The 15,640-nt window shown below is 41.3% G+C and overlaps 1 protein-coding gene across 2 annotated transcripts in view; it reads right to left on the bottom strand.

Annotated features, from left to right (window-relative positions):
• Positions 1-109: 109 nt before the first annotated feature.
• The window catches only part of cdk6 (cyclin dependent kinase 6), a 36,518-nt gene continuing 20,987 nt past the window's right edge, over positions 110-15,640 (bottom strand). For both annotated transcript variants that reach the window (XM_008295363.1, XM_008295362.1), the window contains 4 exons: positions 12,029-12,138; positions 4,105-4,155; positions 3,563-3,698; positions 110-3,403 (listed from right to left, as the gene is read on the bottom strand). In XM_008295363.1, the coding sequence (XP_008293585.1) occupies positions 3,251-3,403; positions 3,563-3,698; positions 4,105-4,155; positions 12,029-12,138 (450 nt within the window). In that variant the 3' untranslated portion in view covers positions 110-3,250. The remainder of the gene's footprint in view (positions 3,404-3,562; positions 3,699-4,104; positions 4,156-12,028; positions 12,139-15,640) is intronic.

Raw genomic sequence — 15,640 nt, 5'->3', positions numbered from 1 at the left:
CTGATAACTCAAACGAAAACAAAAAAAACCCAACTGCTTAAAAATGTGTGTCTGTACCAGTATGAAACAGACGTTGCTATTCCTGTTCATAAATAAGTCCAAAACAACATTCATAAAAAGCTGCTTTTTATTCAGCTGGTGCAACACAATAATAAGACACCAATGCATTAATACATAAGTATAATGCCAGTTGAAGTGATATGATGGATCAAGCTATGTTGGTTTCAAAACAGTGAAACTGCTAAAAGTTCAACCGTGGACTTAAGTTGTTATGAGACTGAAATGCATTGCAAATTAGTTAAGAAAAGCATACAGTAATTGCATTAACTGTAATGAGACTAAAGCAGTCATTATTTTAAGTGTAAACCTCTATGTGTAATGTATTTGTAGCTTCCACTGCATTGTATGCATCACTTACACCAGATCTGAGTTGTTATCAAACAGAAAATTCACACAGTGTTTTTAGTTAAGCAGACAATTACACATGTTTTCCTGTCGGGTTCTGACATCTAGCAGTTAAAAGTCGCTGGCAAAAACAGTTTATACAGGCAGTTATCTTCAGACAGTAATGACTACAGTAACATATACTTGATAAATAGGAATGACAGTAGACTATGATCAATGACATGATCATGAAACAGCTTGAAAGAAAACCTGAAGGGGTTGTAATGTGGTCATTTAGTAGCCCAGAGATGTGCAAACTGTGCCCGAGAGGTTCGGACGTCCATAACAAGAACCTGAGAAAGTCAGAGAATGTGTCTGTGTGTGTGTGTGTGCTAACAGCACTACCTGTTAAGAAAACATAAACCAGTGTTAAAATGTTACTGTTCTGCAAGAACTACTACATACATAGAAAAATACAACTCTGCATAACTTTCTTTTTTTTTTCTTGCTGGTAAAAACTGAACTGGAATACAACAGCACATGAATGGAAAATAAAGCAAAAACTGTACACAAAATATTTGTGCATTAATTCATTATCAAAACTACGATAAAATTTGTAGTCACTCGCAATCCAAGGTAAAGGAAATCCATTAAGCACCCACAGAACCCACCCAACATTTGCAAAGGACAAAAGACTCTCCATACAACATTCCACTGACCCTCGCTACTCTACGTCTATCCATTTTTACGACATATCTATGTGCTGACAATGCACGTATCGAAAGTTTTCTATCATTACAGCTTGTACTTTACAGCTAGCACAACATACTGTATAGTACCAATGCCTATCCTTTATACATTCCTTACATTGTCAAACTATTCTTACACAAACTCCCTAATCATCTAATGAGTTGGTGTAATTGGTGTAAGAATATTGTATGCCCCAGCATCTTAAAAAAAGAAAAAAAAAGATCAAGTAACAAGCATAAGACTTGTCAATAAAATTAAAATTAAATACAGAATATTGGTGACACAATACTATGCCAAATGTTTTCATGTTGAATAGTGCTGGTGGGACTTTCTCCACCTATTGCAAGCCTGTGCATTACTGTATCATTTGGATAGTAAATATTAATTGGTTTTCATACTGATAAAAGTCCGTGATGGCAGACCAAAAGTCATAAAAAAAAGTCTTAAACACCACAAGTGGCAGGAACATTTCTAAGTTCTTTCATCATTGTCTCAGCACCGATATCAGCCCATTACGATGAGTTCCTTGAAGATGAGTGCAGAAACCATTAGAATCCCGCTACTGGTCTGCAGTTACTCCAGACATCCACAAGGCGGCAGCAATATTATAGGTAAAACTGGAATGATAACGACATGGCAGTGAGTGACTGGCTTGTGATGCCTAATAATGTTTGAATGAGTACATAGGTACATGAGCGTGCTTATGTCAGCGGCAGTGGACACACTAAATGTTGTGTATGTATCTGTGAGTGCGCTTCAACTGTTTATCTTCGTGCTGCGCGCACGCACACAGTTAAACATAAAGGCAGGTGAACTCCATGCTGTCCATCCAGGCTCCTGTACGGTCCAGTCCCCCAGTCCGAGGGGCTCTTGCAAGGCTAAACACTTGGTCATAAAGAGGCTTCGGCTTCATGGCCTCGACAGTCTGTCCGCCCGCTACTAGCAGTCAATCTGAGATGCAAGTCTCTTTGCATTGTTACACACAGTCAATTATCAACATTTCACAACCTAAAAGCAGCAATAACAATCCATCAGTTCATGGAAGGAGGACAGCTTGTGTGCATGGTTCAGGGGTGAGAGCGCTGGTGTTCTCGACACAATCTTCACTCTCCTCCTTATGAGTACATCCTGGAGCTTTGTACGTGGACTACAAAAAGTATTCCCCTTCCCTGTGTCTGTTTCATGTATTGTTTCATATAAAATGTGGAACCAAAATGAATAAAGCTTTTTGACACTGAGGATCAGAAAAAAAAGTCATGTTAAAGAGAGAACTGTCAACTGATAATTCATCACTGATGCAGTTGGTGGTAGAGATCAAGATGTGATTTTTATTTATTTATTTATTTTTTTAAGTTAAATGCATTTACATTTGCAGACCCCAGCAGGTGGCATCAACTAACTGAGACTAGGCAGCTGCTGCCTGCCATTACTAGAACTATGGCCAACTAGCAAAAAGAAAGCCACTGTTGAAAAATCTCATGACATGTCAGCTTGCTAAGAACCATGTGCAGAAGTGAAACAAGGCTCTGTGGCTGGATGTCCCTAAATTCAAGCCTTTATACCAACAAACTACATGTTATGCAAAGCTGGGGCTTGGTAGCATCATGCTGCGGAGACTTTGCAGTTGGCTCTTAAGGATTTGTGAGGATAGGGATGAAATCAATGCAGCAAAATGTAGAAAAATCCCAGAGGAAGCTCTGCTACTATGAGGAGAAGCAGGAAAACCACCTGCAAACCATAAAGCTGCACTAGACTGCTTTAAAAAAAACACTCAAGTGGTCAAATCACCATCCAGACCATAAGACAATTAAGGATTTAAGGCAGAACATGAAAACTTTTAGTCAGTCGTGTGATGAGCTTAACAGATTTAGCCGCATAAACTCAAAGCTTTAAGGTGCATCTGCTAAATATTTTCTTTGAGGAGGTGAATACTTCTGTAATCACTTATTTTGCCTTCTACATTTCTACTTGATTAGTCTTCATTTTGAAAGTGACTTTTTTTCTGCCTATCAGCGTCAAAAACCTTCAAGCAGTAAAGCATGAAAAACACCAAGGTGGGGTACAGAGAATACTTTTTGCAGACACTGTATGGATGATCAAAGGTGAAGGAGGACCATCAGGCAGTCCTCTCCTCCATAGTGGGCTTGTTGCTGGGGATGGGTTGGGCCGCGTACACACTTCTGCTGTGGCTGTCCACGCTTTGAAAGTAGGGGTGACTCAGCGCAGCGAAGGCCGATATTCTCCTGGAGGGATTGAAGGCGAGGAATTGCTGCAGAGACAGAAAAAAAAAACAGGATGAAATAGTCAATTAATATAAAACTGCAATATTATGAGCTAAAGAATGTATGGTTACATTTTTATGTTGTAGGTCACTGAAAACAACTATTCACTTGGATTAGTTTGGACAGTGGTTCCTACCATTACCTACCATTAACAAGGCCCGTCCCTGCTCGTCCATGTCTGGAACCAAGTCTTCTATTGGTTTCGGGGGCCGGGGTGTGAAGGCACTCTGTGGTAGGGCCACCTCTTGTGGCCAGTCTTCTGCTGAAGGTACCCCAACAACACTGTGGGAGGACAACAGTCATCAGTGCCTTCACCGTCCACAGTGAGCAGCATTCACTACCTGTCCAAGTCTTTGTTAAAATGATCCTCAGCTTGCTAAGTATTGCTAAGCATGGCAGAGATGCTCATGATATACACCTTATGAAAATAGCACAACCCATTCAATGAGATTTTGCATTAGTGGTAGAAAAGTAGGAGTGGGCACATCCTTCCTTACTTCTGTGTGGTCAAGATGCAGGAGAATTGGAGAAATTTACACACTGGATGCGTTTTCAAATTTTTATTCAAGTGACTTTGCTGATTTCCATGAACAGATCAATGCCTGGATACCTTTTCCCCCCATTCATTCTCAACAAAATATAAGATATAGGGACTCAAAGCCAATAGAAAAAATATATTAATACTTACTCAAAAATCTTTCCCAGCTGATCAACATCTGAGTTTCCTCGAAATAGCGGTCTGGGGAGAGAAATTAAAAACTGTTTATTTGGACTGCCAATACTTAAACATATGTTCATCAGTGTCTTCATATGCTGTGCTGCACAAAAACCACACTGATACGGAAAAAAGATTAAAACACATCTTGGTTTAAAGTGTACAGAATTGATTCTGTTCTTATCGGCCCACTTCAGACATGAGTTTTAATGCTGTCTTTCCCATGGCACATATGGATGAACAGCCCTAATATATAAGCTTTTGGCTCAAGGCAAAGAGGAATGTGTGACTCTGATGTGAACGTTTGAAGCAGCCACACACTCGCAGCCTCATCTCATGTAGTCAGGATTGTGGGGCAGTACTGGTAGTGCTACTGGAGAGGGAGAGAGGGAGGGAGGGAGTGGGGATGAAAGGAGGGAGGAGAGCGGCAGCAGGGCTGCTGGTGGTTCCTGTGGCTTTGGGCCGTCTTTGGATGCCCGTGGGCGGCCATGCCTGCCCTGGCACCCGCACAAATTCCAGTAGTCATCATCAGCACAAGTCTGCCGGTCGCCGCACGGGACAGAAAAAGCCTATTTATCCCTCATGTGTGCTTTTGCTCTCTGTGAGTGTCAAAGCGTGGGGGAAACTGGGAGGGAAAGGCGTGAGAAAGAGAAGTTGGATTATTCTAGCAGAGAAAGAGGTATGGGAACTACACTTTCCTGCTCAGGTTCCTCTGAAAGGAAGTGAGGAGGTGTTGCAAAAGAAAAAATCATTTTGTTCTAACGCGAAACAACTTTTGGCCCAAATAACATTTCTGAATGTCTCAATCCAAACATTGCAGTAAGAATGCACAAGGATCAGTAAAAGGAGAACACTTCCTTTTTGTTATGCTCTCCATGTTTAAAATGATTAGTCACCAGATACTTCCACATAAGTGTGCTTCTATGCATGTGTGTATGCCCTGTGTATCCAGGACTCGATACAGTTCAAGTGCACCCCACTTAACTGAAGTCAACAGAGACTGGCTAGCCACCATGTGCTCCCTGTGTTTTCCCACTTGCAGGAAGCTTCACATAGTTCAACACCCACACTTTCCTACAGAGTCAGACACTAGGATATTAGTCACACAAGGTTGTTTTGCACATTTTTTTTTTTTTACAGTAACAGCAAACTGTATGTCACATGCTTCGGTTCGGAAGTGGAATTATGATAGTAGTTGGTTTCAATTATTCAGCAGTGGTATCCTTAACTAAAGGATGTCTCAGTGTTTCTTTGCTCTCGCACCACAGCTTTAAACATCTGACTTGGGAACAGAACCTCACCACATATGCAGGTCTTTCAGGGTAAATTACTGCACTGAGCTTTGAAAGCCATTTAAGATCAGACCAAACCAGTTTCTGACTGTTGCAAAAGAAAAAAAAAATCACCTACAGCAAAGTCATCATGCCAAAACAAGTAGGGCTGATAATTCCAAGAGGTCCATTTTTAAACCTGGAGTGGTTTGTTGGTTTGTTGGAAGGGGATGACTGGATTCACATCGAGCTGGCCACTGGCATGCACACACGGTGGACAGTGCGAGCGCAACATTTTGCACGCACTCCAGGAAGTGTGGGTGCACAATCGTACACACGCGCATTTGGGATTTTTTTATTTTTCCCCCCCAGTGTGAGATTTACACGTGCACACACATATGCACAAACACAAGTGGTGGCAGTGAAAGGACTGAGACTGGGTTGGGACAGGCAGCTGAGTCACGCTTCCTTTAATGCCAGCACGGCTCTGTCCCACATTCCACTGAGACAACCTCTGGAATGTGCGTGTGTGTGCGCATGTTTGCACGTGAGAGAGTCGAACTGTCTGAGTGGGAATTGGAGAGAAGCGGAGTGTGTGTTTGACTGTGGTTTCCTCCGCATGGACATCCTGCACTGTGCAAGGACATGCGAGACCGGGAGCTCGCTTGAAACACATTTGCATGCAAGGGTGCGTTGCTGTTGAGGATTTATCAATTGAGTTCCAAAGTGTGAGAAAGTCAACAAGTATGCGGAGGCCTCTCCCGGACCCATTAATGCACCACGTTCAACCTTTTCGATTGGAGGAATGTCAACAGACACTCTCTCCTCTATTCACTTAAACCGTGACTCACTTCGACACTGTCGGAGCCATGCAGATGCAGACTTGCTCTTTGCTCAAATTCCTTTGACAACAACTATTCTCATTACACTATGTAGTCATTATAAAAGGGTGGGTTTTTTTTTTTTTTTTTTTACAGTGGCATGTGTGAAGTCGGTGCTATTGGGGGGAACTTTTGAAGTTTCATGAGTCATAAAGGAAACAAATTTGTGGTGCTGGTGATAAGATGGATTCGGGTCATCGCTGCTAGTCGGGGCTCTAACATCGGCCTGCAACCAGTGCTTACTTTCAAAATGACATGCAGTCAATAGAATGTGAGAAAATCCAATTCAAAGTCCTATGTAACATCTTCTGAGGACATTCGCTTTGTAAAAACATGAAACGAACTCAAGCAGCAACTCATTTGAGAAGGAAGCAGTAAATGTTTGACATTTCTGGAAGATAAATCAAACCCGTTGTGTAACACATGAATTGACTACTTACACAGACAGTTATTCTTGTTGATGCATTCATTCGTTCCCTACCTATTCTGAAATCAAACCGTGAGCAGGGACGTCTGGTTTGTTGCTCCTAAGCTGTCAACAATTATAATCTTAAATTCAACAGTGCTGCAAACTAATAAACTGTGTTTTCTCGTCTTCTCTTGTTCTGCACTTTCCAGCAATCAGTCTTTCGCTTTCTTTCACTGCTTCTCCCAGGTGCCCTTTAATCTCTGACAGGTGGCCTTTTAAAAAGCCATTTTAATCACCTGCAGTGAGAGAGAGAGAGAGAGAGGGACATAGAGATTGTGTGCATGTTCTGTTCATGGCCATCAAAGGGCCCTGCCTCGCCTTCCACCTTAAGGCAAAGTTGGACAGGTGCCAGATTGTGAAAACGCACACATACTGGATACACACCACAGCTTTTACAGCTTATTGTGTCAGGGTGAGAGAAGTACCTTAACCTAGACAATACACACACACACACTGAGACTGCTCACTGCTATCAGGACAGCCAGCAGGTTCAGACTGCTTTTAAAGGAACACTATATAAGACAAGGACAAGCCTCTGGTACACACATCACATATATGTTAGTATTTATTGCTGTTGGGTTGAATTTATTGATGACTTTGTATCATTTATTATGTTCTTCTGTGTATTGTAGGTGGCATTACACAGAAGCATAAAACATTTCGGATTTGATCGAACCAGAAATGTGGCACAAAACAGCGACTGTAGATCCAAATGCCATTCAATTCTACATGCCAAAGGTTCGACTGAAGCGCTATGTGCAAATGTGACATTGACTACATAGATGATAAACCAAACAGCCAATGCTTAATGCAGACTTTACTTGCAAAATTATTTAAATGTAAATGAGTACTGTGTTGCAAACCAACAAAATTCTGCAAATCTGGAAGGAAATTATTACCAAGTGCCTCTTTTTATTCCTGGCCGCACATACATCCATGTAAGTCTGCAAACTGCACGTCAAAGGCTACTATTTCTAATTTTTTTTGCCTTTATTTGACAGGACAGTAGAGAGTGAGACAGGAAAGTGGGGAGAAGACTGGAGGAAGGACCTGCAGCAAATGGCCATGGGCTGGATTCGAACCCATGACCGCTGCGTCGGGACTACAGCCCCTATACATGGGCTGCCAGCTCAACCAGTTGAGCTATAGCGGCGGCCCTGACCACTATTTCTTAAGGCTACCAAACTCCCATCACATGTGGTTAAAACAACTATCCAAGACCGACCTGAATTATTCAGTTTACAACCTGTAAGGCAAAGAATAGCAGCAACGCCACTAGTAACACTCTTGAATTTAAGTTGTGAAACTTCTTCAAATTCTGATAAACCTATCACAAAAAGGACAAAATAGGGAACATATCGTGTGGTAAATGAGAGCGCAAGTGGTTTTTTTTAGCACAACTGAGTCACGTGACAGTAATGGATTGACCATGGCCTTGATCTAAAAGTAGGGGACAAAGAACATCAAAGCAGATCATGTCCTCCATGACACTTGAACCGGTGTACCACACTTCCAATAACACTGTTTAAAAAGACAGAATCAACAACACAGGATAGTTTACAGTGTATGTGTTTAAACTGTTTGACAAAATTTTTTAGTGTACGCAAAAAGAGACACGTCATCAATATACTATTAACTCTGTTGCAGCGACAAATTTACCGTGCAGATGAACTTAATAAATTGTCTTGGTGCAGCATCAGAACAGCTTCAATGCATTATGGAACCATTTTTCTAAAAGATATTCTTTTAAGGGTTTTTTTTTTTTTTTTTTAAATGCATTATGGAACCATTTTTCTAAAAGATATTCAGTAGGTGTTTTATAATTTCATGAAGTATATTATAGTTTGTAAATTTATAAAACCATTCGGCGACCCCCTCTCAGGTCTGCATAGAAGCATCTGCCTTCATCACCGTGCTAGTTTATTTGTCACGAACACCGCACGACTACTTCTTCTCCCCATGTTGCATTTTGCCACTAGAGCCCACACATTCCCACTGAGTCCCACGTGCAGCGCGGGGGTTGTTGTGCGGCTGTAGATGTTGGGGTGTGAGGACGGTTGGGGAAGGAAGCAAGACTGCTCCTCCTGGCACTCAGCCCTACCTCACAGAGACTGTTCTTATCTACTGTGGCATACGCAGCAACATGCTGGCTAAACCTCCGTTTATGGTCGACTGTCAGACACATTTTTATACATACTATGGCACATAAGATTAATGGCACCTTAATGACATGCCGATAAAATATGTTCTTACGCCCATGTCTTTTTTTCCTTCCATAAACAGGCAGTTGAATGTTTTTTTCCATTTTTTTTTTTTTTTTTAGAAAAAGGGTCCGTTATTAGCTTGGCTCTCCAGTGTGTGAAGTTCGTTAGACCACAAACTGACAAACACCTATACCAAGAAGTGGAATCTTGACTTGCATGCTGCAACCACAGCAGACAGCCTGGGTTACTGTAATGGTTTGATAAGCCAACTGAAATGTGATTGCTGACTGCTCCCAAGGCATCTGACAGGTGTCGTCTGAGGAAAATATGACTACTTTAAGAGACGCCAAAAATATTTCTACTGGTAGTTAATTTTTCCGTGGAACATATCTATAAAAAAGTAAATGAATAATGTTAAAAAATAATAAAACATTCTTCTCTTTGTGGAACTCGATCGTAACACCAACACTGAGGTGCAACAGGCTTTGACACCAATGAAGACAATGTGGACAACACTTAGAAGAAAAACTAGGTAAAGATCTTGTATATCTCTTCACACGGGTTCTGTATCATGGGAAACAAGAGACAACAGATGGCTTTTGGTGATACTTGCTCCAAACGCAAACCTAGTCACAAGGATGTGAGCATGTGACGGTGTATACACAGTATATGGAAATCCCTATAGGTCATTGATCATCTGTTGTCTTCACAGTAAACGCGGTAACTCCATTGGTAAAGGAGATCATTTTCAGCAGCATGAAGTCAACGCCTTCTATAATTCATACATTATCTTGACCAGTGATATCAGTCATAGACTGATTAGTAACCTCAACCATCAGATGTTTAAATTACCTCAAATCCTTTACCTCACTATGATACAACTACAGTGGATTTTTTAAAAAATCAATTGGAAACACTACATTCTTCTAAACTTTTGTAAGTTAAATATGTTTTAGGCCTCAGTTTATATAATTTTCTGCTACACACATACCAACGTTGTTACAGTTCATACTGAGCTGAAAGTGGGAACACTGTAACCTATAGAAAAAAAAAACACAACATGGAGGACAAGTGCAGCACTTAGGTTGTAAGCCCACCTTACACAGAGCTGCAAGAATGTTGCTTCAGTATCACTAGACAGATAAGAGCTAAGATCTGTTTGAGCCGTTAAGGAAGATCTTCAAGTGACATGAAGGAAGACTTGAATCAACTCAGGAAAGGAATCCACCATAACCTTCACTGGAGGTTCAGCATTAGTGTGAATGATGAATGAGGTCTATTTCTGCACTGAGAAGTTGTAAAACTGGGCACTGGACGCAAAATAAGTATGTTTTGTTGCCTTTAAACAGCAAAAGACGAATGCGGGAAATGTTTAAATCCAGATCAGATAACATAAGGGAGGATAATAGAAAAATAAAGTGGCAGGAGACGGTAAAGACAAAATTTGCAACAACTCCACCAACATGAGTTCTCTTTACCAGCATACATCAGGCTTAAGTGCCCACATGGACCTCCAGCTCAAACAGCTATCACTGTAACGTCTAAGAGTGGCTGTAAAGAGGTGTTCAAACAGATCTGGGTCACTTCACCAAGTCAGCAGAGCGCAGGTGAATATGCAGGAGCTGGGAAGCAGGGGTTTTGTGGTGAAGGCGCACGCTTCAACTTAACTTGGTGTGGTGATTCACGTAGTGGAATAGCAACACACTGGTGAGTTTACTGAGTACAGCAGTAGCCCAAACAGCAATAGAGAAGTTCAGAGAATTTCAACAACCCACAGCATGAGGTTAATAAGATATGAGAGCTCTGATGTTATAGCAACAGTCCAGTGTGGTTTACTTGGTGAAGACTAATTTCATATAATAACCTACTTCTGATTCTATACGTAGACTAACTCATTATTTTCAGTGTCACTTCATTTAGACTGCCGTTAGCTTTTCCTCGCAGAGAAGGTAACTGACTGAATTCCTGTAAAGAATCAGTCTGGTGTTCAAGAACGGTCTGTATCATGAACACCACTGCACGAGTCTGACCAAAAGTGATGCATTCCAGTGAACTCTGACAAGTTTTTGTATGCTCCTAACACAGCAACTCGAAATCCCCACTCTTTAAAAACAGTTATTAGCAAGCATGTGAGGAGATGAACGTTTGCTGAAAAGGGCTTGCCCTGATGATGTGCAAAGACAGGTTAGAGCTGAGGTATATATCGTTATTTATTTGTAACAAAGTACTTGGCAATTAAAATATTTGCGGTGGACCACCTCCGAATATATGTCCTCACTTAATAATATATATATATACACACACCCCCACAAATGCAAAATTCATTTTTGCAGAATGTTTGAAACCTTTATGTCCAATTTAATCAGTGAAGACTAGACAAGTGAGGACTCAAGACAACGTTAGATAACCACATATAAAAAAGAAGGCCCATTCACAAAACATCAGTGCCGTCCGTGTGTCCATTGATGCTTGTTAGATGTCTGACCGTGTGAGCTAGATTTTAAAAGAAAATTGTTTTTAAGTGTTTAAACCCAGCAGCTGGTATTAAGATCAATGGACACATAACAGGCAGCCTCAGGTTCCAGGACACATTTTGACATGGCTGTTGTCTTAATCACACTTTCTTAGCCATCTTTGTTTAGCCTCTGCTGCGGGCATTCAGTCTAAAGCTGAGTGGAATATACATAGAACAGGAAGATCATACTGTGACGCTTTTTTCAGCTGACAATCTTGCCTACATTTAGCAACCAGACATCTCCTTTCACCACCTGCACACTTCTCAAAAAAACTGGCCAATATTGTATATCCCGTTTGGTCCATGTGTTTTGTTGTTAGTGTTTGTTTTCCTCCCTTTGAGAAAAGAACACCATGACAACATCTTCAACTATCATTAAAAATATTAACTGGTCCTTGAAAGCCGCAGTTTTTTTGTATGTTTAGAGGTGTTAATGTAACATCTCCAACCCATCCCTTCTGTATTTTATTTATTTTTCCTCCTCTCAAGCAATACTAAGTGCAAAGATAAGATTGCATACGTAAATATCTACATCTTTAGTTCCCTGCAGATCTCACCTTCTCCTGAACATCTCAGCAAAGATGCAGCCGACGCTCCACAGGTCCACTGGTGTAGCGTAACTGGACTGCAGCAGCACTTCTGGGGCTCTGTACCACAGTGTCACCACCTACAACACACACATACAGGGAAAAAACATTAATTGATTTTAAAAAAGCACATAGAAAGACCCTTGCCAGCAGCACTAGGTAAATGTCACCATGTAGGGGGGCTCAGGCACACGTCCTCACACACACAGGGTTAATTCTTCTCTGCCCTCATCTTGGGCTTACGTAAGACATGAAATCATATCTGGCAGGACAAGTCCTCCCTGATCCCATTTTGGTGTACCCACATCACACAGTCTTTCCACAGCAATCTACCAGTGACACACAATACTGTACATGCACTTACAGTATACGTTTGTTTGTACGGAGTGCTACTGATACGCCAATAACACACAATACATTTCACTGGATCAAACATGGCGAACGATGTGTGCATGTGAAGTGATAACAGGGTGACTTCAACTGATACCAACCACCCCACCCTTCTTCCTGCCATAACAGAAATTAAAAAACACTTCCTGTGTTTTGTCAAACAACCCTGCACCCACCTGAGGTACAACGGCAGCCATTTTGTGGCACTTCACACTAAGCATGGTTTCCAAATTTGTCCCTGTAACTCTATTGGGACCTCTGAGAGAGTGTGTGTGTGTGCGTAGCCATAGCCTGCAGGAAAGCAGCAGCATTGTTAACAGCTACAGTAGGGAAAGCCTCCAGACAAAACTCAGTGACCCCTAGTAAGAGAGTGGACTGGTTCCAGGTGCTTTCCTAACCTCCAGATTTTTCCAACAGCTTTTGGCTGCAGTTCCCCCTTCAGGCACTGCAGTGTGCTTATCGGGATCTTAGAGTCTGAGGCGAATGTTTGTAAGCAAAAAGAGGGCAGCGTCACCCAGATATCTTTATTGACTTGACTGGTGTGGACTCTGCATGAAAACGAAGTAACACGACTGACTTTTTTTGATGTTGTCCACATTCTTAAATATGCTGGAACAAGTAACATGAGATCAGCGATCTAAAAAAAGAGATGTAGATCACCAAATATTAACTATTAAAGAGTGAATGAGGTCCTTGTCTAAGTGCTCATGTGTCCCCTGAGAAGTTACTTTAAGCCTGCAGCCAAGCATCGTCCTGATCCGGCAGCTCCGTAGATTGTATTCAGTTATTTGAGTTATTTAAGTATCACATGCACAGATTGGTGAATGTAAAGCTAGCATATGCGGGATGGGAGAAACAGCAGGAGTAAGCCAAATACTGTAAGAATCTGGTGCAACCAAATAAAAACCTCACCGCCTCCCTTCAGGACTCCCTCCAGAACACAAACTGTTCGAGTACAGCTGCCACAAGAGAGCGTTACTGGGGACAGAAGCGTGGTGCATTAAAGGTCCCCTATTGTTTCCCTTTTCAGCAAAGCAACGAAAGTCTTACATGTCCTCGAAATCTGTCCTTCAAACTTTAATTAAAATACTGCAAAGACGGTTCACTACCACAACCGTGTACGCCTTGTTTCAGTTCAGTTCTACACAGACTCTTTCTCTGAGCGATCATTTTATATGGATATCCTGGAATTCACAGCAGAGCTACATAGTTTTTAAATCATGTGAGTGCCATGCAGCATTCTGGTTACAAAGTCAGTAGTTTTGTACTAAACACAATAAAATAGTTTTTTCAGCATATGGGTCCTTTAAAACTATCTGATGTCTAATCATAACACACTGATAGGCACACACCATGTATGCAAAACATCCATAAGCCTATATAGACAAATATAAGATAAATATCACAAGATGACACTTCCTTGGGAATGCAATGCAATACAGGCGCATTTAAAGAACACAGAAGGATGCATAAATACAAATAAATGCCATCATCTGTTTAGCAATATGTCTTAAAGCCAGCTGGGAAAAACAACTTGTGTCTTTGCAAGCATGGTAGCAGCATAGCCCTATAAATAGCAACGTCAGTCTTCTTATCCATTATTACTTTGTTCCAGACTAAGATATCTCTTAAACTAAAGATTGCAATAAAATCTTGTACAGAAGACATTCATGATCCCCAGATGATCAATCCTACAGACTTTGGTAATTCATTGCCTTTGGTACAGCGCCACCATGAGACCACCACGCAAAGCTAATGGCTAAAAAGACCTTAAGTTACCAAGTGACAGGGCAATATTTTATTACCCACCTGGCAAATGGAAAAGGAATTCATGCAAAATAGACTTTACTCAATTGTTGAAAGAGAAAGTCCTGGATATGAGGTAAACTGATCACACATGACCACAAGCTTAAAACCGAGGCATTCAACAGAGACTGATAAGAGGAATAAAAAGTATGGTCACATTTTTTCCACTAAACTGAATGACACTATTAATAGAGCCGGGGGGCTGCCTTTTGCAGATGTGTGATACTTTCTCATCTCTGCTTCCTGCTTCAGTAGAACTAGGACGGAAGTTGAGGCTAGTTGCCTGAAATGTGCCTAGTGAGACACGTGACCAGAAATGGGACATATGTGCTGAGAATGAATAGACTGCCTGTTTTAAAGTCATTGAAGAATTTCAGAACAGTGAAACCTCAAAGAAAACCATGAATGGAAGTTGCACAGCTGCCCATGTAGTCAGGCTACACGCTGTCAATTATGTTTTTAAACAGAGCAAAACTCAAGAATGCATTGCTTCATTTTTGTAGGATTTTTTTAAAAGCTTTTTTTGACTTTAACCACGTTCTCCGCAAGTCTTCAGCCTGATATCACATCTCCATTTCCTCTTTACTAAGATCTAGCATTGCCACAGCCATCAAACATGCAAACACAGCTTGTCACTTTAAAATGTGGATGGACACATAACTGACAAATGGGCCCATCGACACGTTCTTGTAACTCTTGCAGCTGCAGGCTCACATGCATATGACTTCAGTCTACTGCATGGATTTGTCGCCTTGCAGAGTCAAAAGTCAGAGCTCATAAGAACACACACACACAAAGCCTTCTAGGAAGAACCACAGACCTAGAGCTCAGGGTATATCCGCCTCAGTGCAATGCAGTTATTCGAAAACCCGGCCACAACTGCAGATTAAGGCATATACATAACACATGCATGCACTCGCAGACACACCGGAAGATAGATGCATTAAAGTCTGAAATTACACCCTGACTACTACCACTATAGTATAGTGTTTTTGTAGCTGTGCATCTGTGGCAAGGTGGCCTTTCATTCTATACCCATGATGAAGGACAAACCTGCCTTTATTCTATATTTTCACTTGTTTGTTAATGCATATCCTGAAAAGACCAAAACCAACAATTTCCAAGTTCCCTACTCTGTCTGTGACAATGCCCATTTGCTCCTGCTCAGGCAGTTTTATAAAAAATGGTTATAAATATATAATTATAGACTACTTTCAGCTGCAGTTTAATATACATTTGTTGCACTAAGTGGCACTTACAGCAGCAGCACTTATATGCAGCAATGGCTCGAAATCAACAATTCGCTGCAATAAAGAAACATGTGCCCCCCCCCCCCAGGCCAACAGTGTGGCTCAAACAGGGCCCAATCATGAACCACAAATATAA

The sequence above is a fragment of the Stegastes partitus genome, unplaced genomic scaffold, assembly GCF_000690725.1.
Source record: "Stegastes partitus isolate 25-593 unplaced genomic scaffold, Stegastes_partitus-1.0.2 Scaffold1040, whole genome shotgun sequence".
In the NCBI taxonomy this organism is placed as follows: domain Eukaryota; kingdom Metazoa; phylum Chordata; class Actinopteri; family Pomacentridae; genus Stegastes; species Stegastes partitus.
The sequence above is the reverse complement of the archived record's forward strand: the minus strand, read 5'-3'. Positions and strand labels throughout refer to the sequence as shown.